This window comes from Macrosteles quadrilineatus, unplaced genomic scaffold (assembly GCF_028750875.1).
Source record: "Macrosteles quadrilineatus isolate MER2022 unplaced genomic scaffold, UCM_ALF_1.0 Scaffold_1__1_contigs__length_201487025, whole genome shotgun sequence".
Lineage (NCBI taxonomy): Eukaryota > Metazoa > Arthropoda > Insecta > Hemiptera > Cicadellidae > Macrosteles > Macrosteles quadrilineatus.
The window spans coordinates 157,475,201-157,499,110 of record NW_026542594.1 but is presented as its reverse complement, the minus strand read 5'-3'; the positions used below and the strand labels follow the sequence as shown (position 1 = coordinate 157,499,110).

Sequence of the window (23,910 nt, the reverse complement as noted above, 5' to 3'; positions counted from 1 at the left end):
TGGTTATGGGGCTAATAAAAAAATAATCTAGGTCCACACATTCATTCCATATCTTTACCATCACATTTTAGCGGGGTGGTGTTTGAGCGTTAAAGCGACACAAAGAATCCTAGTTTCATAAAAACATTAACTTACCTAAAATCTACTACCAATAATCATTGTTTTACTATTTATGAAAATAAAAAATGGATCAAATGAATGCAATTGGTGAGTTATAACAAGCTAATTTATTATTTTTACCGTGTATGAAATCGTTGTTCGTTTTTGTATTTAATAATCATGGGGTCATTCTTCAAAACACTGTTTGTGCCTAGCCCTGCTTAATTGTGTTATTTTTCAATTTAAACTGATTAATGACACGTATCGTTTAAATTATGGTACTAGTTACAAACTGTATGTTTGGTGAAATATCTGTAACGAATTTTGTAGTCAATAATTATATACATGTAGTCAAACTGTATATTAATTTTTCATTTGCTGATATTAAATTTTTTTCAAAGTAACAGTAATAACTACCGTATATAGTCAAACTGTCGTTTGAATATAGAGAAATCTTCTTATTTCACTTTTAAGATTGTAAAAAATTCAGCATGAGCTAAAAAAACTTATTAAATAATAGATTATGTTCAATAATAACTAGGGTTGCTTTCAGAGAGGTGAAAGCCAGTTGAGCGGAACAAACATTGATATTTGTATAAGTAACTAAATGTAAAAAGGTCAATAGATTTATTTACTAATGCTGGTTTTAAAGATTAAAATTATAATAATTCAAATTTACCTCTTCGAGAAGTGCATTATGGTAGTTTTGACCAGGAAAATATTACAGTAGTTGGAATCTGATATTAACATCCAAAAAGGGCATTAAAGTATAAAAAAGAGAAAGGAAATTTAACATTAAAATTTAACTGTAGCCTACGACAAAAACATTGGACTTCATTTTTCACCCTTACAATTGGTTAAAGTATTTAAGTATAAAAAAACAGTACCTATTAAAAACGAGTATTGTATAACAACAGGAGAGGAAATGTGACATTTAAATTCAACTCCAGCATAAACATCGGTTAAACTCAGCTTTCTTTGCTGGAAATAATTTATGATTGTTAATACAGTATCAAGTATTCTTGATGGAGGATATAATTGTAATGTAACTGGAATGTAGGTCTTCTGCCATTATTAGGACGATTTAGCGACGGCATTTTAATACTGGCCTTAATAATACCATTGGCCATTGAATACAGTAGATTTTGATGAAAATGCTGGCTACAAATTCAACATGGGGATGGAATGTCTAGTTGTATTGATAGTCAAAGATAAAACATAGGCCTACGAAAAATGTAGGGCTATTTTAATGTAAGACTCAAATGTAAAACGCCTTTAAAAGACTAAAATAAACTGAATTATCAGTCATGTATTTCAATGTGTAAAAACGTAAAAACTGCAAAAAGACTTACTTATTGAACAATAAAATAAGATGGCTGAAATGTAGGCATAAACATAAGTAAGAAGTAAACATCGCATTCAGCTGATTTAAGTGAAAACAGAATAATATAATAAGTAGAGAAGACATGCCTTAAATATACAATGTAGATAATACAATTAGAAATTAGTAGCCTACTTCTGGACAGGCCTAGACAATTATCCATACCGTGGTTAAAAATGTACTTCTATAAGCCCAGGTTTACTTATTACGGTTGTAACTGGACGTATGTATAGTCCGTGGCTTGGCAATCAAATAACAGTATTTATATAGGATAGGCTACTGTTATCAACATTTGAAATGACTGAATTGTTACCAAATTACTGTTTCACAAAATGCAGATTCCATTTTCAGCCGAGCCATTAAAATGAGGATTTGCCGAACAATTATTAATATTACAGAATAGTATATAATGATATACAACTTTTCACATTCCATAAATTATATGTTAGTTTTGCTATGGTCAAAGGTCCAAATCCAAATGTTCTCTTTTCTTTTGGTCAGTATGTAATAATTTGCTAGAATCATTGACTTTATATAAAGTCAAAGCTAGAATACTGTAGATGGTTTGTTAAGTTAAGACCATATGCAAGCATTTTTGAAATCGTTTCCCCGTTTATCCTTAACCAACTATTCCATTCCAAAAGATAAAAATTATATGGTGCAACACAAATAAACAACCCGATCACCTACCTATAACCTACACTTTACCTTCTAACCTTACTTCAAAACACTTAATTTAGTCACGAATGCTCATAAACCCCGACCTACCTTCCCCACATGCCTAAATTAGATCAGTGTTCAATCTGCGTTTTATCAATAAGTGTAATAACTTACTATAACCGTCGATGTAATTCAACATAATATAACCTATGAGGTATTATCGGATTAAATACCGATTTCGATGCGGTTCGATATATCGCTTATTAAATCCTGATTTCTAACATCGGCTGTTTCTAATCAGCTGGCAACACAAATAGGTTCCCAAGAAAGTAGTCACCGGTCCGTATCCCTCCGCTCCTTGTTTATGCTCCGCGCATTGAGAAAGTAGTTCCGTATATTTTCTCGATTTTCAGTGAATTCCGCGCCTTAAAAAAGTGTTTTAATAGCATTTTCTTGTTTATTAAAATCATAGGAATGGTTTAAAAACGTTTAAAAGAAAAGTATAGAAAGTTCAGAAATACCTTATGATTCTCTTGTTTACATTTTTCTTGTAAACAAAAAAACTGTCATAGCTACTTTAATCCCATAAGCCTAATGTTAAAAATTTGAAATTTTAAGTTCGTTTTAAATTGCATTAGCATTATCTAATTGAAATTTGTTTGTTTACAAACCATCTCATTATTAGTCTAAGTAGTCTTGTTAAGTTTGGCTGAAATGTGTTCAGCCGTTATTGAGTGATGGGGTTATATTGTTTGCATTGAAGTTGATCCCAAAGAGCTTCGCTCGCTTCGCTCGCTCCGCTCAATAATTATACCCCAAAATCTCTCCATAAAATTGTCTTCACTTGTAGCTAAAAAAAATTAAACCAATAGTGTTTTTAAGTAAGATACAATAATTTAAAATACTTTATTGAGAACATCAAACTTAAAATAGCTTCTTAGATAGCTACTGCTTATGACTTGCAGAACAAATAGCTACTTACCAATTTCTTCAAAAATTCACAACAGCAGTGTGGCGGCGCGGCGGCGGCAGACGGGAATATTCTGTTAGAGCCGGCGAAACGATCGTTGCCGCGTAACCGGGATTAAAGTTTAAACAGATGTCGTTTTTGACACGTTGCGGCCTGCTTAAGAAGTTTAAAGCAACTGCTATAACGGCGTCAAACGCTGTGACTTATACAAAATTCAGGAGGCTTGATGAAAACGACGCCGGTCCCGCAGACAATTTGGTGAGCCTCGCCCGCGCCCCGCTACACGACTTACTGGTTCTTTTGTTGGATACTTTGTGTACATGATGATCTACAGATATAACCAATTGAATATCTACAGACCATTTTAATTAATTTTAAATATCAACTGTATATGATGAATATTGTAAGTTGCATATGACATACATAATTTATTTTAATACATTATGTTATTCAAATAGTGTATGCCATGAGCGTTCCCTTTAATAAACCAAATTTTGATAGAACTCCAATTTAAGATTATACAAGGGAAAATGGTATCAATATATTACACATGTACATTCATGTTTCAGCAATAGCAAATGTTATTATTTGAAAAGTACACGAAACAATAAGACTGAAGAACATAAAATATATCAATAATTTTTACTAAATGTATTGTATTTTACAGAAAAAAATTAAGAGCCACAAACCGAATCACGACAAATTTACCTCATATTAATTAAGTTACTCGAGACTATAAAAAAATAAAAAAGGAAGGTTCAAAAGGGGTAGTAGAACCTTGATAACAAGACTCTCGTGGGGATTGTAAAATAATACTTGTTGTCAAGGTTGACTTCTTATCGAGGTTTGTAATAACATGTGATTAGGGGTAAAATAATTTTTAAGGGGATTTGAAAATGACACTACTTGTTATCAAGGGCAACTTGTTATCGAGGGTCTTGTTATCAAGGTCCCACTGTAGATGGATTATGTACGCAGCCGGGTTTTCACTTCTAACATAGGAAAGTTATGTTTATGAGTAAATAAGTTAATAGCATTAATGGTTAAATGCATTGAGTGGATTTTGCCTAAATAACTCATATTTTCTGTCTCTAGAAATGTTTTCAGATGATTTTAAGCTTTAAAAGTGAAGTACTTTCACTTAGAAAGACAAATCAAAATATTGTTAGAAGTGTAAAAAATTCAAGAATTCAAAAATAAAAAATATTACTTGTGGGATTTTTTTTGCAGTAAATATTTTGTGTTAAGTCAATTAGCAATGTAACTTTTTTAATCAATTTCCAAATGTTCAACGTACAATAGATTAAGTAAATGTATGAGTCATATATAAATCATATTGTACAACTGTGATCAATGGTGGGAAGCAGACTGGTATCCAATAGCTATTAGCAGCCCCAGCTACGGTGCAGCGGCGAGGAGGGTTTTCTTCTCAAATTGATAAATGATGTGCTCAGTTCACACGTGTAATATTGATGTGTAAGCATGTTATCGCAGGCCCGTATGCCGCCTACACCTACCGTGGATTGATTGAATGCTGCACAATAGCGCTAGCTCACTGGGATAACACCATGAAACTATGTAATAACTATTGTGCGCATGAAATGTTGATGTGTTTACAAATGTCTTTCGTTGATGTTTAAACTAAGACTTTAAACACCAATTTTATCCAAAACCATTTAAATAGTTATATAATGGCATACTGTAGTGTATTAATCAAAATAAGTCTACAAAGTGAAGGTAAATGAACTGAATAAGTACGTAGAAACTGAACTACTACCACATACAAACTATTTTATGCAAAACAAAATCAGCTCATTTGATTTCCTGTCCTGAGAAAACAGAAAATACTTCAGTTACATCATTCCACAAAACGCTCATTCAAATACAAACAAATTATATTTTGATAGGATAGTGTAAAATATTTTATTTTACCAAAAGTTATCCATAACCAAGCAAACTAATACAGTTTACTCGTTCTCCTTAAAATCAACGTGAGAATTTTGAGTGTGCAGTTAATTTACTCTCCGTACCCTGTTATAATACATCAACGCATTATTATTAGGTTTTGCTGTTCTACACGAACACGATTGATGTAATACAAACTGGGTATGTTGAATTTGAATAACACTTTTTATCCCAGCAACTTAAAGATTTCGATCACACCAAGTTGGTATTTTTTATTTTGATTGTATTTAATTTCTTTCTGTATTTCAGTCCTAAGCAACAAATAGTGTAATGTTGTTTTTTACATAAACAATAAAACAATTCAAAGAATAGTTTTTGCACTTTAAGGACATACATTTAATGAAAACGTAAATTGGTCCCGGGTCTAGAAATTACCGTACCACCTACGATAATATCTTCTTTCCAAACGAAAAAATTCGTTGAAATGGAAAAAAATCATAAAAACCATAGTTCATGTTTACTTAAATTTATGAGAACCATAGTTGATGTCATTCGACGTTAGAAGCCTAAATTGACTATGTATTGACCCTTACACACGAGGTACAATATTTTACCCACTCTACCTCTGCATATTCCAGTTGTTTGTGTTCTATACCGTTATTTACTACGCTCACCTCAAGTCCGATTCTACAACCCTCCCTTGTCTGATTGGAGGAATGTCGGCCACAGTGAATTGTTGTCTGCAGACTCTTGATGTCTGGTGAGCTTGATGAAACTTCTAACATCAATCCGCCCCACAGATGGAACCATGCATTTTGGATGACACACTCGTGCGGATTTCCCTAGCTCGACATACAAGGCTGTTGAAAATTTAAACCGTCAGTATATTAAAACTCTTGCCTCGCTCGCCTTCAGGTGAGAAACCGCCGATTTCGTAGGTGTATTCCTGTGGAAGTATTTGCACGAAGCTGCCCAACAGATTTAATAAAACTTATGACGAATATTTTGATCGAGTGATGGACGGTATTTAAGAGGCCCTTCAATATTTTTGTTGAGAAATAATGGGTAGTCAAAATAAATACTGAACTCTCACATATTCTGGGAAACTCTGTGCATACTATTGGAAAGAGATTTGCCTGTAAAAGTGCAGAATCCCTTTATAAATTAAAATAGGCTCAAAAATAAGCTAAAAAATTAATTTGAAACTAAAAATAAATGTACATGGACCTTATGGGTTGTCATGCTCGTGACGAAATAACAACGAAATATAAATAGAAAATCAAAACAAATGGAAGAAATTCCATCACATGTTTTATTTAGAACGTGGGGTGAAAATAGAGAAGTCTGTACATTACATAATTTTTGGCGAGTGTTTGACCACTGGACGACCTCTAGTAATTATCAAATGTTGAAAAGTTAAATGCGAATCAGATTTACTACGCAAGCTTGTGTTTAAAATATTCACAGTAAAAACAAAATTAATTTAGACACTAGATCGTCATAACTACGTTTTTATTAACTTGCAAACAAGGAGAATTAACCGCAAACTGAGTTTAACAAGAAATATCACTTTTGTCACATATCAACACAAATGGTATAAAGCTAGAAGAAATGAAGGGAAACAGATAAACACGCGAACCATTTGTCTTGTCGACTCGGCGGGTGTTGTTCATTGTGCACCTGTCGAGCGAAGACGTATCGCCGTCAAACTATTGGCAAATCAATAACAAAGAAACCGGCAATTGGAGCCACGGCCACGTCTGACCGGCGATAATAATTCATCCGGCGCTTCCGAGGGTCCGGCGCGATGATTTATGGAAAATATTACAAGTGCGGGACGTGAAGTAACTATTTCTTGAGGGGCGGGCCTCCGGGGACGGCCCCCGCCGGCCTTACATACAGTGTCATTAGGGAATTGCCGGCTTAGAGCGGATGTGTCCGGCATGCCTACCTCTGAACATAAATCATCCGACGTCTTGTCCCACCGCAAGAAATGTAATTCCGCAAATCTCTTGTTGTGGAGTTTGAATTCTGTTTCAAGATAAAAGTTTAGAAAAGTTAGGGTGAAAAATGGATTTATGGAACGGTGAAGAACTTGTGTTTGTGGTTTACGTGTTTGCTACAGTTCGCATTGTAGGTATTGCTAGTATATAAATTGGTTCAAATAAAAAATTTAATTTACAAACACATAGAACAAAAATACCTGTAAGAAATATGGCATATTTGGATGCGATTTTAAATATAATTCAGAGAAATAATATTTTGAAAATCTTGTACTTCCAAAAACTAGACTAAAACAGTCAAACAGGTTTTAAAATTCAACAAAAATGTGTAAACCTAGGAGCTAGGAATAATATTTATACATAGAAAAAGACAGAAATATTCGTAAAAGCAATGGAAGAAAATATTTTAAATTAAATTTCCACACGAACGGTTGTCTCCGTCTGATCGGACTCGTGACACGAGTCTGACAGTGTTGGGCGGGGTGTGTGAGAGAGATAGATAGATACATATTGTGTGAGAGTGAGAGAGAGAGGGCTAGTCTTGAGGGCGACGTCCAGTGTCAATCAGACGTCCACTTGTCAGAGTAACACGGTTACACGAGCCAAGTGTCATTTCCAGCTGATTCCCGCTACAACTTTGATGAGCTGGGCTGCCTTATTGGGTTTGAGCCTCCGGCCGCAGCGGACCCGGTCACTTCGATGTAATTGCCTGAACAGTGAACAGTGAACACCAGACAATTGAAATCTGTCAGGTGGCTACAGACCATCGAGTGGAATTGCAAATAACTGGAACTTTCGTGAGAATCAATACACTTACCCAGATCATTCAAACAGGAGTTATTTGACGAATTTTGATACTTGTGCCAAGTCACATTCTTTGCTTAAAACGGCTGTTAAAAATGATCAAGTAACTAACCAACTTCTCTTATACCATTATCATTCCACACAGTTTTTTTTTTGTCCTAGGGCGCTAGGTACGAGCCCGGAATTGTTTTTCACATTACTTCAGGCTAGACCTAGGGGTTACGGAATTATCACTTAGATAAAATCCATTGGTAATTTGGTGGGATTCGAAACCGGGACCCCAGGAACCGAAGTCCCGCACTCTGACCACTAGACCAGCTCGTTCCCCAATCATTCTATACAGTAAAAGGAAACAAATCACATATTTACTATCTTAGAGTAAAAAGTTGCAACAGCTTTAACTCGCTTACATAACTTGATTTTTCAAACGAATAAATTATAACATGTGCATGAAACTTCATTTGAAATATGTAAAAGCAAAATGTACATAACATTTTACTTTCTCAAACTAAAAGGTAAAACTTTTGGGTTTTGATTTTTAAGTAAGTCAAAAATTATCAAGACTTGACTAGCCAGTAGAAAGTATAACAAAATGTAAAGTCTTGCCTAGACTAATAATAACTTATTAGATTGCTAAAGATATTACTGTGGTAATTCACAATAAACTTAAGCATTAAGATAAACTGAACATAAAGAGGCTCAGTGCTAATCACTCTTGAAAGGCTTGTAACTGCTAAAACAAATCGTTCTGTTTCACATATAACAAAATATTTAAAAATAAATGTGTGCTAGACAAAGATTTGCGTATAGAAAAAATAAACTGTGCCGAAGTAAAGGTGTAATTTAATAATATTTTCCAACAGAATGTGATTACGACTAAAATGACACGTTGTAGATTTTTCATAATTTGCTTGTATCCAGTTAAATTTTATGAATACCATTTCATACAATATTTAGCCAACATTTACCAATAAATTGTACGTTCATATAAACTCAACTAAAGTAATCCAAATTCTTTAGAGAAGTGAATAAATTTATTGGAAGTAAGATAGACGACCGCGGCGGCCAAGAGCTCGCCAAATCATTAGAGGTTTGCGATCGGAGCAGAATTACTATCAAGAGTGGTGATAAATTAGCAAAGTCGGCTCGCAGCAGTTAATCTGGAGGTGTTTATGGGGGACTAGGCAGCCACTTGGCACCGAAAACTCGGTTAAACTCCCGCCATTATAAATACACCTGGAGAGGGAGGGTAAGATGTGGAAAAGTAGGAAGAGACAGACCTCTGGGGTGCCATGAGTTTCAGCCTTCCTTACATCTCTGTTCAAATGAAACGAACATCCTTAACATCTATCTCACACTGGTATTAGCATACAGGGTCTGTTCCGATAGAGGCATGTTTAGGGCTGCAAGTGAGCTGTTTACATATTTGTTTTGTGAAGGCAAAACATAGGTAACACTGGTATTGTTAATTGACCCTTATGACTGTTAATACATGTTATGTAGTAGTAGACATTCCAAGGTAATTCAGGCCTTTATACACAACTTGCAAGCCGATTGTGTATTTTGTCAATTGATTAAAAATTGCACTGTTTTGAGAACTCCGAAAAAATATTCTGAAACGTCCATAACAAATAAATCAAAGAACAGAAACCCCACAAAAAGAAACAACAGCAAACCACTTTGTAAAGCAATTTCCTTTGGAGTGGAAAAGGTTAATTCTAATGGTGATGACAATGAGGGCGATGTAAAGAATCTTGTTAAGAATACTTGGTTAATCTGGCACTAACTTCATTAGGCTGCGTGAATAAACTAAGCGAGGTGGTGGAGTGTCGACGAAAAACACATCAGATAAATATTGTAGCAGCGAGAGGGGCGACTGCAACCTGGCTCAAGTAAAGGCAATCAGTGGCGGCAGCGGTGTTAATTTACTAAATACACGGGGTTCCCGTTAAAACTTGAAACGACTGTCACTGTAAGATGAAGCTTGTCGTTATACAGAATAACAGTATTGCTATTTTAAAAACTTGTTTATATTGTCTGAAAATTAGTTATTATTTTACCACAAAAAAGGCTTCTAATAGTTTTTGAAATATGAAATAGTCTAAAAATACTAGTCATAATTATTGCAAGAAAAATTAAGACTGAATCAAAAGTGTGGTATCATTCGGAGATATTATTATCTTAACTTTTAAAATTAGATATAACATTCCCAAATAGTTAGGATGATTTGGTTGACATGCGTTTTGTTTGAGGAGGTCGCATAGTGATTTTTTACAGTTTGTATTAATGTTGTTTTTCATAAGGTGAAAAATCGTATATTCAATGAACGATTAAATATTAATTACATGTTGTATGTTGAGCTAATAAAGCCTTTAGTTTAACTGATACCAAACATCTGTCCGAGTGATTTTACATTATTACTATTATTTAAGAAGGTTAATTATGTTCAATATACTAACTCGATTTCACGTAATGGTTTACAGTTTTATATTTTTTACCATATAAGTACAATAGAAAATAACCTTTAATTTTAGGTCTTAGGAGTTTTTTTCTTAGTATATTTAAAAAAATTAATATTTCTTTAATTTCAAAAATATGCTTGGACTGAATTATTCTTATTTGGTTGAATGAAACACATTTCATAAGCTATAAAGATTCAAATTAATCTAATTTGCTTACTTGCCCATAAAAAACTGTACCAGTGAACTAACAAGTACTTTATTCCATTAGCCTGTAATTTAAATTGAACAACCTACAACTTCCATCGCCAAAAACAATTAGGTATATTGGTTTCCCGGATAGAGTAGCTATGGGTTTTATGAGCTAAACCACCTAAATTCCAATAACCTTTGAACTGAAATTGTTATAGCGTTTTGGGTTGTGTCATTTTGTTTAAAGATAAAAGTATTATAACATTAACAATCAAAATCGGTGGTGCCGTTTTGGTAAAAATTAGAGTATTCCGTTATTTTGTGGAAACGTTGCTTTTAAAATGAAATATAAAATACAGTACCGTAATTGAAAAAAAAACTCCTGTAGTCATCCTACCTAGTAGCCTAGTTACGTTTAGTACCTAGTATATGTAATACATATCAAATTGCATCATAATCGGACCATAGGTGTAGTTCGTAGGCACAAGGCCGAAACTGATGTTTCCACCCTATCCAACGAAAAATTCAAACCCAATAATTATAACGAAAACACCACTTTCTCTTTATACTGTGCTTAGGAGAGAAAGTAAAACCTTTGACCAACAATACGCGTGAGATCAAAATGACAACGTAATTGTTGAGTTGGGCGCTAAAACACACGTTGCTTGTGAAGTATAGACCACCACGCCTACATTCGTTATACTCTTTATTGTCAACAGGGCGGGGTTTAAAACCTTATTCAGATTTACGAGACAGCAGTTTATTCACTTAGCATATTGCCGGTGTAAAGTTATTCGCTTTAAAAAGAGATTCACTGTGTACAGTCGACAAACCTCGCAACCGAGGGTGCAATTCGTAAACCGATTATGATAGGTTTTGTTACATAGACGTACAACTTTTATTTCGTACATGACATATTTATTTTAAGACGATTAGATTATTTTTTCGGTAGTATTGAAGCATTATTGAAATTTATGGTTGATCAACTTCTAATTTAAAGTTTAGGCACCCTTAAACATTCTAAAATCCTATTTGCATAGAATATGTATCAGCACCTCTTTCAATTTGACTATAAGGGCTGTGTAAATGTGTCTTCATTAACTTAAAACACACTTTAGAGATCGCAAATACAACGAAGTTACAAACATGACTATACTGCCTTTAATTTGAACAACTGATTTCCAGATTTCCAGATTTGAAGCATAGGTATTCGAGGGAGAAGGTAATGTGTAAGGATCGGACGAGTAGTTATTACTTTAGGGGGTTCAAAATAAATATCCGTTGCTTCTATTATTGTTGCAATCAAGCCTATACAGTATTCCTATGTAAGCGTGAAATGGTACGAAGATAACCTCACAAACAAATTAAAACTCCAATGATATATAGGTTCTAGGACACGAACCTATATTTTTTCGGATGTGTTTGAGTTTTTAATATGTTATGATTTACCCACTTTATAGTAAAATGTCATTTTAATGTAAGTTTTTGTAAATAAAAAAGTTGGAGAAAGGCCTGTTACTTTTCAACGGACGTAACGATGTAACAGTGTATAGTTTAGCTCAGATTACGTGAATACTATTGTAAAATGTCTTTACACTTTTGAACAAAATCAAACTATTTAATTTATTAAGGGATAAAGGGATAACAATTCCTTTTTAATATGGTTAAAGGGATACACGAATTTGCAAGTCAAGTCGTACCATATTTGATGGGTCATTAGAATTAACTATATTGCATTAAATTATGTACAATCTTTAAGATAGTAAATATTTATTTGTTTGAGTGAATGTATTAAAGCATAGACTATATTTTGTGACTTTGTTGCTCTTTCATTTTTTACATTTACTACTTATTCGTTTGGGCAACAAGAACAACAAACCACAGATGATTAAAATCTCTCATCGTGTAAACACTATGGAAGATTTCAAACACTTGATATCTTACAGACTAACATATACTATACACAAATCTGACCAGCTATAACGACTGATGTAGATACTAAATGTCTCTGCTAGATGACATTGCACAAAACACAAAACAATCAGCAAGCCTGGGTCCCCAGACAAGGGTTATACAGGGATAAGTCTTTGTCTCTGAAACTGCAATAAGATGAGCCAGTGGTCAGCTTAATTACTCTTATTGAAATGCGGCATTGATGAGTCCGCTGGTCGAGCCAGATTAGACAAAGCTCCTTGGATGGGCGAGGGAAGATGTCGTCTCGTCATCCCCAGCCACCAGCCACCAGCCACTCAGGTTATTAATGTGCACATATAATATTAATACGTCATACGTCCATCGATGGGGTGATTAGGATATGCACATGTCCTCATGTTAATGATACGCTCATCAATATTAATTTATATTATATATACAAATTCGACTTGGCTTAACACTACTGATGAATGTAGACTACACGTATTTTTGCCAAATTTTAAAAATCAGCAAGTAGTCCCAGCATGTGTTTCTGTTACAATTTCTATAGTATACGTGAAGTAATGTGTATAAAGGGGGTTAATAATATGTAATAGTTTTAATAATATGTAAATGTATGTGGACAATAGAACGAGTGGCATATCATTTTAGTATGTTTTTGTGTTTTTATCTATAGAAATAAAAGAAGATGTTGGTTTTTTTGTATTTTTGTATATTTTGGGAGTGATGATCTCAGACACCACTAAACCGATGGCCACGAAACTTGGTACATACGTGTACAATTTCATGGAATAGGTTTATTCACCATCAATTTCGTGATCCGTCCAAACGGCTACGCTACCTGAGGCTGTGGAGTTTCCCCATGTTAACCTTATGAGTATTTATATCTGAATTGAATTAAAGAATCTTAACAGCTGATTCAACTAAACAACTTGATTCTGTGATGTTCAATAGAATTAAAAAGTTAATAGGTTTACCAACAGGGTGCAGCACTATTAATTGTTTAAATTTATGACGACAGCTAATTTGTACCAACCAGAAACAAAAAGCTGTGATACATGGAATGGATGGAGTTTTTACAGTTATGTTTATGTAGCCATTTAATACTAATAGTAATTTAAAAATCCTATCTACATACAGCAGATCTAGGGAACATAATAATTGTTCTCTTCAGCGTTATCTTGCCATTATTATTTAAGGAACCAAAATTGTCTCTTCTGCATCTTGACCCCATTGCAAGGCACGAGTATAGCGGCTAGTATTATTTACAGCCCTTATTCATGAGTTTCCTTCAGATTCATACATACTGACTAAACGATAAAAATCTGGTTGTTTATTATGTGATGAATGCGGTCAATTGTAATGTTTTAGAAACTGTTATAAGCCATACCCAACCGAGTGAAAGAGTGTAAATGGAAAGATGTAAATCTACCAATAAACAAGACTAATTGTTTCCAACTCACGTTGAAAAACACGCACTTTTAAAATTATTTTTATGGACAAATTTATTACCTGCCCTCAGGAACAAAAGCGTTGGCTGGATGAGTATGTATTGATATAATCAACATCTATAGCTAAATATGCTTACAATAAAAAAAAAAAACTATGAAAATACCTACGCACTATACTTGTATATCCATTTAAAACCTAGATTATTTATAAAAATAAAAAAATGTTGTTATTTACAGGGAAAACCTTGTTTGAATAATGTAGATTAATTGCATCCATTGCTAATCCAGTGAGTTTGCAATACGCAGTAAACAAAGAAGGGTATTTTGCATAATATTGGCGAGTATCAGTTATTTTCGGCGATAATCAGGTGTTAGCGCCAATGTAATGCAGATGCAGCACTCCCTAGGGTCAAGCTACCTCATTACAAAACACATAAGCATAAACCAACATGCAACTGTTTATGTGCAAAAATACAGTAACGCCTAGCGTCAGTTTATATGCTGGATTATCGCTTGCTAAAGCCCACAAACTCGATAGCTAGGCCAGTTGCGGATCCACGTTGTTCCCGCGATCTGTGTGGAGTTTTGGCTTTGATGACGATAAGATGTAATTGGACTTTATTAAAATGTGTGAGTACCAGTTATAGGTGTAAATATATTCCTTTATTTATTTTATTGACATAACCACGTTCGATAAGTCTTCACCACAGAATAATGGAGAATTAGTTTCTATCACTGTCCATGCTAAGCAGCCTGAATTAAAAGTTGTCAACTATCGAATTATTAATTATAAATCGTGAATCGTGGATCGTAATTATAATAAACGTGGATTTATATTTTCGCTAAACAAAATCATCCCATTTTTTTAACTTTCAATTGCTACAATATTCATGAATTAATAAATCCCAAAACTAGTTCTTCGTTTTTTTTTACATTTTCAAACTAAGGCCTAACTAATTGTACACTAGGACGTCCAGATATGAAAATACATTACACCGTTATGATGTAAGAGCAAATCAGTAGCTCATTTTTATCATGCAAATTGGTTACCTTTAAAGTCTCCATCTCAACGATTGATAATTGATAATTGAAAATGGTAGATATGCCTACACATTTAAGACTGTTCTAGTAAATAGTGTTATATTAATTTACAAGTTTACATAAACCTATGGCCGGAAACGCTTCATTACGGTCTGCGAACAATTTCGCCATCATTTCTGGGTAAAGAGTGGAGCTCGGCCATACTGAGATGCCGAGAAGATACTGCAAAAACTAACCAGAAAAAACAGTCCCAGAAGTATATTACTTCTAATTTTTAAGAAAATATGCAATAAGAAAAGAATGCAATATACCTACCGTTAGAAATTACACTTTTAACTTGACCGTAAAATACGTTTGTAAAATTGAAAGTAGACAGCTAAATGTTTATCTGTTACAACGGGAATCTACATGTGTATGACGTATTTGAGGAATAAACTTATTCACCGTGACAAAAAAAATAATTACGGTATTATCTTAAACTGTGGCGCGTTGAGGTCATATATCTCTATGGAGATCTATGGTTGAAGCATGACGCGAGTGGAGACAATCTCAAATGGTATTTTAATTGATTTCATGTACAAATATCCTATACTTTCATAAAGTTTTAACATGATTAATGACTCAAAGCATATTCATGAGAGCAAACGTGCTATGTTTTCCTATGTAAATGTAGTACAAAGCAAGGCGAAGGCAGAACCTTCTCTCAGGTCCGACAACATTTAACTCCCAGAGCGACCCGCTTATGTAAAGCTACGCGTAGCTCTGCCAAGGAGCTTTGTGCCTAATCTGGGTCGACATTGGCAACACATTTAAATAAGACGAATTTACGGACCGTGTTCAACATTAAGGCATTAATCGTTTCTCGAGGGAGGTTAAACGGTTGTTGTGGTTTGAGGTTACCCCGAGAAAACAAACAGCTTTGTATTTACATTCCGTGTACTGTGAGATACTCATATTCAGCCTCCCTAACGGCGATATTCATTTATAATTTCTTTGCGATAAGCATTCAACTAATTTGGTTATTTGAACCTGCCCCGAAGAATTTGGCCATACATTTTTATCCAGGAGTTTCACACAAATGCGTTGCTGGTCTTAAGTAGCCTTTGTTCTCCTTAGAAAGAAAAATAATCAGCAGGAGCCGAGGACCTAAGCTATTTCTGTAATTGTAAACTTCAAAGGTGTGTAATCAAATGATCGAGAATAGGTAATGATTTTTAACCGACTTCCCCACTACCAACCAAAGGAGGAGGTTCTCAATTTGTTTGTGGCGATGTTTTTTTTCTATATGTTCACCAATTTCTCTGTGATTCTTTTACCGATCAATGTGTTCCACCCCCAAAATAACCAAGAGAGTTTCTATTTGGTCCCATATATATATATATATATATATATTATGTTTAAGTGTAATATTTATTTCGGTAAAAAATGCTGAAAACCACAAATATTCCAAATCTTTTTTGTTTTTATTAGTGCAGAGAAGGCAATAAATAATAATAACATTCCTACAGTTGTTAGTTGAAACCATTTAAATGAAGCTACAGACAATTCTTCATGAAACAGTTGCTTCATATCAAAACTATTTCTTGCTATGGAGCCTAAATAAATTACATTGAAAAAATGCATTTTGTTTTAGTTACTATAAAAAAGAATTTTAACGTTTGACCTGATTTGTGTATACAGTAATTCTGTTTTGAGTATTGAATATTCTGACTTAAAACATATATGTTTCAGCAAATAGCTGTATGATATTGACAAATAAAGGTGTATTGTGAATCATAGAGCCGCGCTGACTTAAAATACGAGAGCTTGACCAATACAAAAGTTTACTTTATTGAAATTATTTCACTCTTTTTAGAGCGTTTGAAGTCCGTTGTATTTTTTTACAAAAATAAATTATTTATCGATTGTTATATATTGTGTTGAGTAACTATGATTGTGATTTGTTAACAGTAATACTAGGCCTAAATTTGAATCTCAAGAAGAGCAACAAAATGTTTATGTGTATTTTGTGTTTTAGTATGAGCAGTTACCTGCTTGATTGTTCTCTAATATGTGATTTACCAGAAAATATCCAAAGTAAAATGTATTTTTTGTTATAAAATCCGTTTGTAAAATAACTAGGGCGTTATATGTCTGATAAAGCTATACAGAGTTTCTTATGTCCTTGGTATCTTCTTCATTGAACGCTCACTAAGCAGGACTTCCACGTTGAAGCTGTGGAATTATGGGAATTATACTGTCCTGTAAAGATGGCTGGAACCCTATTTAGCCTTGATTTCATAAAGTTGAAATGACTATATTCATGTTAAAGACCCATGCCTAAAAAGTAATTGCGATACATTTCTTTTAAGTAGATGAAATGATGACTAGATTAATTATTTAGTGTGCTATGTTGCATATTTTCAGTTGTTCTGAAAATCGAATAAGTATAGAAATAATAGAATATAAACGAATAAATGTAATGTAACAATTGCATTTTATGCATGTAACAAACCGAAGGAATTGTAAATATGTCAAACGGGTACAAAGGAACTTATGTGTTAGCGATTCGAATGCATTCTGCAAGAGGTGGAATGAAAGTTCATGAGGTCTGGGAATTGAAGGTGTCGGAATGGTGAGGGGAGCGACAATATTTAAGGTGGATGGCCGTAAAAATCTATAAGGCTGCTTCCCTTCATGGGCTGAACATCCAATGGGGTAGTTGAAATATAAAACCTTTAAGTTACTGCTTTCGGTGTTATCTATTTTAATTGGGCGTAAAATGTAAATAATTCTGCTTCGACTAAAGTGTATACTTTCTATTATTCTTTACATAAAGATATTTGTTCCATTTCACACGAATAATTTCTTTCATGTAAGTCTTAAGAAACTACTGTGATTTTTTAAATAATAAAACAACGTTTAGTGAATCCATGCGATCGGTCTTTACACTTTTCAAAGACAATTCTATGAAACGATCTGGTGATTTCAAAAATCACAAAGTGGGCAATCCAACCACTCCACCACACAAGTAAATTATTATAGTGTTCTTGTCATAACACAGAGAAAACTACAGTTTTCAATACATGCTTTGTGTGGTTAAAATCATTCTTTTAAGCTCAGTTCATCCACTGCTCACTTTACTTGCATTAACAATAGATTGTGAATAATAAAAACTGTTCAAACTGAAAAATACCGCCGCAGCAAACCTGCAGATTAAACGAATTTCCATTTGACTGATTGGATTTACACTGAAATGTCTACTTAAAAATATAACATTTATCCCCGATTTAAATAGAATTAGTTTAACAAGTACTTAGGTTTGCTGCATCGGGGAGGGCAAAACTGTTTTTTTATTTAATAGTTAGTAAGAAATAAAAACATTTTCCAAATTTGATCAAAATATGTTCATAAACAAGCAAACTACAACAGTTTACTTATTCTCCATAAGAATATAACATGGGAATTTTAAATTTACAATTTTTTGGAATTTTCTCCGTAACCATTAGGCGCATAATAACACTTCAATATACTAAATTATTTGTGTTTTTTAAGCTCTACAAAATAGTTTGGAAAGAAATTGTTAAATTTTATGTTTTTTGGGTCAAAAATGGCAAAAACCTATTTTTACTCCATAAAACCCCCCGTAAACCACCGTTCCCATGGTCCGATCATGCTGGATCGCGAACTCGTTTGAATAAACGTAGGTTTACACGCTTGTGCCAAATTTCATCAAAATCGGATCATTTTTGCTCGAGTTATCGTGCTAACGGACATACCTATGAATTAAAAGGCTTGCCAACCTTCTTGATTTTTATGATAATAACTTCAAGATATTTGCTGCCACCCACTCTCACTAAATTAATACCAGTGTCTTTAGCTGTCTAACATTTGGTCAATCTAATTAATTTAATTATTTCAATGGTCTTTCGGTGGTCTTGCCGATTAGCTGCCCGTTTAAGCTGAATTATCGAGGTACTGCCACTGCCACACTAAACAGAAAACTTACTACCAAGCAATACAAAAAACTGCAATTTAAACTGCATTAGTCAACTATAGATACCATAGCTGATTAGGTTTTCCAAATATCAGGTCACTATAATCAATATGGTCGCTTTTAAGCATAATTTCATCGAACTTCAATGATTTACCAGTTATCCCTTTGAACGTACCTACAAAATTTAAACGTCCTAAACAAATCCTTATCAAACTTATAAAAAATACCAAGAAAAATTTGTTTTAATCTGCCTTTGTTATTAATAGCTTCTATAAATTAAACATATACTTATTTTTAAATGTGAGGTATAGGCTACTTTTTTATGTTCAATATAAAAAGCTTTAATATTCCTGTTAGGATGTGTAGATAATGGTACAGTATTTTCATTACTTAAAAAGAATTAACTAAATATACTAAATTAATAATTTCTGATTGGTAAATATCACCTGCATTTGTAAAGAAAATAAAAACAAAGAAAATGTTACTGTATTTAAATTAAATACATATCTAACTATAGTAGACATTTTAATACATTAATAGATTTTTATATCTATAACGAACAAAGGTAGTCGTCATGCCATTCTATAAGATTTTAACAATAAAAGTACATTTTATCAAATCCATAGCAACGATATTTTCAGTGCTATTTCTGTGGTCCTTAAAGTCACATCGTATTGCATTTTGTCCAAACTTTTACATTTTTCTAACGTCTACACTTCCTAGATTTCATCCTTCACGATGATTTTGGACTTCGTCCGGTAAGTAAATACAAGTTTTAATATTTTATTGACATTATAAGTTTGACTGCTTGATATGGAGGAATAACTGAATTGTTTGTTACCTGCTCATTTATTCATATTTTAATTGAATATGGGAGTGTTTTTTAATGTTTTGCTAAGCGTTTTAAGGTCAAAAGATTTAATATGGCTAAGGTTTGCTAACTGGGTTGAATATCTGTAGGTACGGCATGTTTGCATACACTTGTAGTGAATAGGTCTTTGTTAAGTTGTAGACATATATGATTGGTCTGCTTCACTTTAATAAGTTAAATGAGTTAATAAGTTAAATGAGGTTTGAGTAAGTTTGTGCATTACCTTTTTTCATTTTCTAGTTATCAATTCAAAATCTATGTAGAAAATAAAAATCCCAGATCAGTTTTTGTGTTGCTCTAAATACACACTAGCCTATTACTTGTTCAATGACCCTTGCTTGCGTTTGGTTTTGAATTACTGTGTAATATTCAGAAAGGAGATTCAATCAACCTACCTTTACTATGTGTTTCAAAGCTGCCTTTACCCAAGCCTTGTGAACACTCTGGGATGAATTGATTAGTCTAATGATCCAATGATTGATTTGTTCTCTTCTCCGGTGCTCCACCTCGTTGTGAGTGGCTTCGTCTGTCATCTCTAGGTCGTCACTGAGAAGAAGTGGACCTAGTGTTGACAGATTCACTTTGGATGTTCATATTTCGTTGAGATTAAGGTGCAGGGTTGTGTTGGTTCCGTGGTAAGAATATTTTGTGAGTGAGCAGAACACAAGGAGTTGGCCATTGTCAGAGTTCTTATATCAGTGGCTTGCACTCTCTGGCCCTGGGAGCAGTTGTAGCTGTTACTGTTTGATGTGATGATTTATGGCACTTTGTCTATTTCCTCTCCCCCGACTACCTTTGAAAGTCACACCATCCGCAGAACGTTTCTGGTATGAGATCCCTACCTCACTCTTATCTACAGTAGGTCCGTCCACAGTAATTAGAGTTCAATATTGTCTGTTGGTTAGTAATTCTTTTTCAAGATTTAGTATCACCTTTATTTTAAGTTTACGATTTACATTCATTTCATTAATTTCAAAATAAACAAAAATACAAATAAAAATCACAGCTGTCGCTGCAGACGAACAGTAAGATCAGAATCAATTTATTACTGAAAGATAAATAAAATACTAAAGGTGTACAACATTTTATAGAAGAAAGTAATTTTCAAAAAAGAATCCACGTCTGTGTTTGAAAATGTACCGATACAATCCGACTACGTATACTAAGGCAAGTAAACACACAAATACTGGCTTATCCTGACCGTTTGTTTAGTGTTGTCTGACAATAGTCTTGTTAGCACCAACTTTCCAATTTTTTTTTTTCTCATATGAAGGATCTCTATGGTGGCCAGCTTACAACAAGCTCTAAACAAATATCCCAGGGTATGAAAGATTTGTACATCTCTTTTTAAATTCACATGCAAATGTTTGAATTTATCTGTTAAGATGGACTTAGCTCAGGATTTTGTATCCAACACGAATTTATGTGTAGCAGCCTACAGTATGTGAATAGCTAAAATATCTATCTATTCCCAAATTGAGTTCAATCAAAGGTCCAATATAGGTAACAAAGTTTATTACTTTCAACTTTATCAAATCCATGGTAACCATCAGGTCAGAGTATTTTCTACAACCTTTGGAACTACTAGCATATTTTTATAGCCTCTATTTTTACAAGTTTTATCTGCTGCTTATATACTATTTTCTAATTTTCCACGTTCATGATGGTCCTTAACTTTGTTCGGTGAGTAATGATTTTATCAATATTATAATGTACATTTTAATTATGTTGTTTCATTAAAGATAAATACACGATTTCTTCATTTGGAAATTTCCTCTCCTTGAGTCCACAAAGAGAAGAAAGATAGTATTATATTTTGGTGTACCGTATTGTCTTATAATATTAAAAAACGTGTCTGTAGGATGTTTGTAGTATTGTAAGATGTTAGGATAATTTTGTTTGAGTGTTTTAGTTGTATTGAGTAAAAATGACTCATAACAAACTGTTAACTAAACATAATGCAGTTTCAATCTCCTCAACTAAACTCATTCTAATGGCATTTACGAATGATTGGATGAGTAATTATGATTCCATGTATTATAATTAATAATAGTATAATAGTGTATTTTAATGGTGTAATAATAGTGTATGTAATTATAATTAAGAAACTCTTGTTGTCTTGTTGTTTCTTGCACTTGATATTTTTTAATGTTTTATAGGGTCAATTTTGCACTCATAGTCTGTTTATACTCATAATTAAAGTCTCATTACTGGAAATAGAACACATGGTATTTGGAGAATCTTATGTGGCGATCTTGTTATTTGTTACCAACGATATGTTACTGGATGAACTATGCACTACTTACATGCACCCTCAGTTGAATCTAGTAATTGAATCGATAAAAAAGGTTGTCTTTATTAAAATAAATACATTTTCAGGGACCACCCGATCCTCTGTTTGCTCGCTGCCGGCTGCACTGCCTCGCTGGGGTACTTCTGGATGACCAGAGAGCGCCCGCCTGCACCTGCACCACCACCACCATCACCCGCCCCAACACCAAGCCCCTCCGTCAGCTCCTCGTCCAGCGACAGCCAAATCTTCTACCCTGCGAACGAGGAGCTGGACGTGAGTATTCATATTGATTCAGATTACAAGCGTTAAAAGTGTAGTTTAATTTCTTAGGAAAGCTTTCGCAAAAGATTGAGTTTAAGAATGGAAGTATCATGTAAAGAGTATCATAAAAACCAAAAACACTGTTCAATGAAACAGTAATAGATTGGATATTATTAATGCTATGTATTTAAAAGCAATGGCATGGGGTCTGCCAACAGAAATATTTCAGATTTAAATACGGAAATTTGGCATAATATTATGTATCATAGCATTATGAGTGAAAATAAAAGTGGTTACTCATAATCAAAATACAAACTTCTGGAATTATATTTTTGAGTTTTCCAATGATTATTTTCTTACAATCTAAAGATTAAATTTCAAGTAAATTGATATATTTACATGACATTTAATCCTTAGATTGTACGTCTCATATTAGAGGATAATCTCAAACAAAGATCCCTTCCATGAACGAGTCTAGCTGGTTATTATTTAGTTGGAACTGAGAAGTATTAACTATGAGTTCAAGCCAGAAATACATTTTACTAATGTATGTGCAAATATGTTTACAGGACGTTGGGCCACAGGTGCAGGTGCAGGGCCCCAGCGGGGACCATTAAGACACACAAGCTACAGAGACACAAGCACCCACGACCATCTAGGGTAACAGTGCAGCCGGACAGTAAGGAGGAGTGAACAAACAGGCTAAGGAAGAACCAAAGCGGGCAAAGAAGAAAAGGAAGGGGCCATGCCCAAAAGGCGCAGAACACGCGCAAAGAAGAAAGGTAGGGGCCATGCCCAAAAGGCGCAGAACTCGCGCAAAGAAGAAAGGTAGGGGCCATGCCCAAAAGGCGCAGAACACGCGCAAAGAAGAAAGGTAGGGGCCATGCCCAAAAGGCGCAGAACACGCGCAAAGAAGAAAGGAAGGGGCCATGCCCAAAAGGCGTAGAACACGCGCAAAGAAGAAAAGAAAGGGGTAGAAAAACCCGGGCCGAAACACAAAAAAAAGGCTAAAGGGTTCATGTCCAAAAGGCGCACAACATGCAAAAAGAAGAAAAAAGAAAAGAAAGGGGCAACAACAATAAACTTATAGAAACTCAGGTATAAATAACTCAAAATCCCAAGAAGGATGAGCAAAGAAGTTAAAAGACAAGAAAGGGGCAGCAACAAAATCTTCGGGCGAAGCACACAAAGAAATAAGACTAAATTTCAGGCGAAAGTATCGCGCACAAATGTCATAGAAGGATGAGCAAAGAAGTTGAAAACAAAGAACGGGGCAGCAACAAGTAACTAACCTATAGAGCAAACAAGATCAATAATTGACAAATCTCTGCATTTTTTATGTTGAAGAGTTACATTTGAAAAATAAACTCGATTACAATGAAATATCTCTTTTGTCTTGCTATGAAATTTGAAGGTTAAAAAATGTATAAAAGTTTTGAATTCTTCCCTTAAAAGTGAAAAATTTGAAATTAAAAACCGTTGTCACACTAAACTAAAAAAAGTTCACGCAAAAACTTTTCCTACAAAAATATTTGGGTCCCACCAACTTGGGCCCATCAACTTTCTTAGTGGTGATGTTGCTTATAAATGTGAATTCACAATACTTATTCTT

At 33.9% G+C, this 23,910-nt stretch overlaps 1 protein-coding gene across 1 annotated transcript; it reads left to right on the top strand.

Moving 5' to 3' along the window:
- The first annotated feature begins 19,536 nt into the window (after positions 1-19,536).
- Positions 19,537-23,031, top strand: LOC128988747 (uncharacterized). Its single transcript, XM_054410390.1, has 3 exons — positions 19,537-19,631; positions 22,124-22,310; positions 22,868-23,031. Exons 1-3 carry the CDS (start codon positions 19,612-19,614, stop codon positions 22,913-22,915), a joined length of 255 nt encoding a protein of 84 aa, XP_054266365.1. The 5' UTR covers positions 19,537-19,611; the 3' UTR covers positions 22,916-23,031.
- Positions 23,032-23,910: the final 879 nt, after the last annotated feature.

Excerpts from the sequence above, each read along its gene's own strand:
- LOC128988747 (XM_054410390.1), top strand. The coding sequence starts at position 19,612 with ATGATTTTGGACTTCGTCCG. Across the intron at positions 19,632-22,123 it reads ATGATTTTGGACTTCGTCCG|GGACCACCCGATCCTCTGTT; the intron begins GTAAGTAAATAC and ends ATACATTTTCAG. Across the intron at positions 22,311-22,867 it reads CTGCGAACGAGGAGCTGGAC|GACGTTGGGCCACAGGTGCA; the intron begins GTGAGTATTCAT and ends ATATGTTTACAG.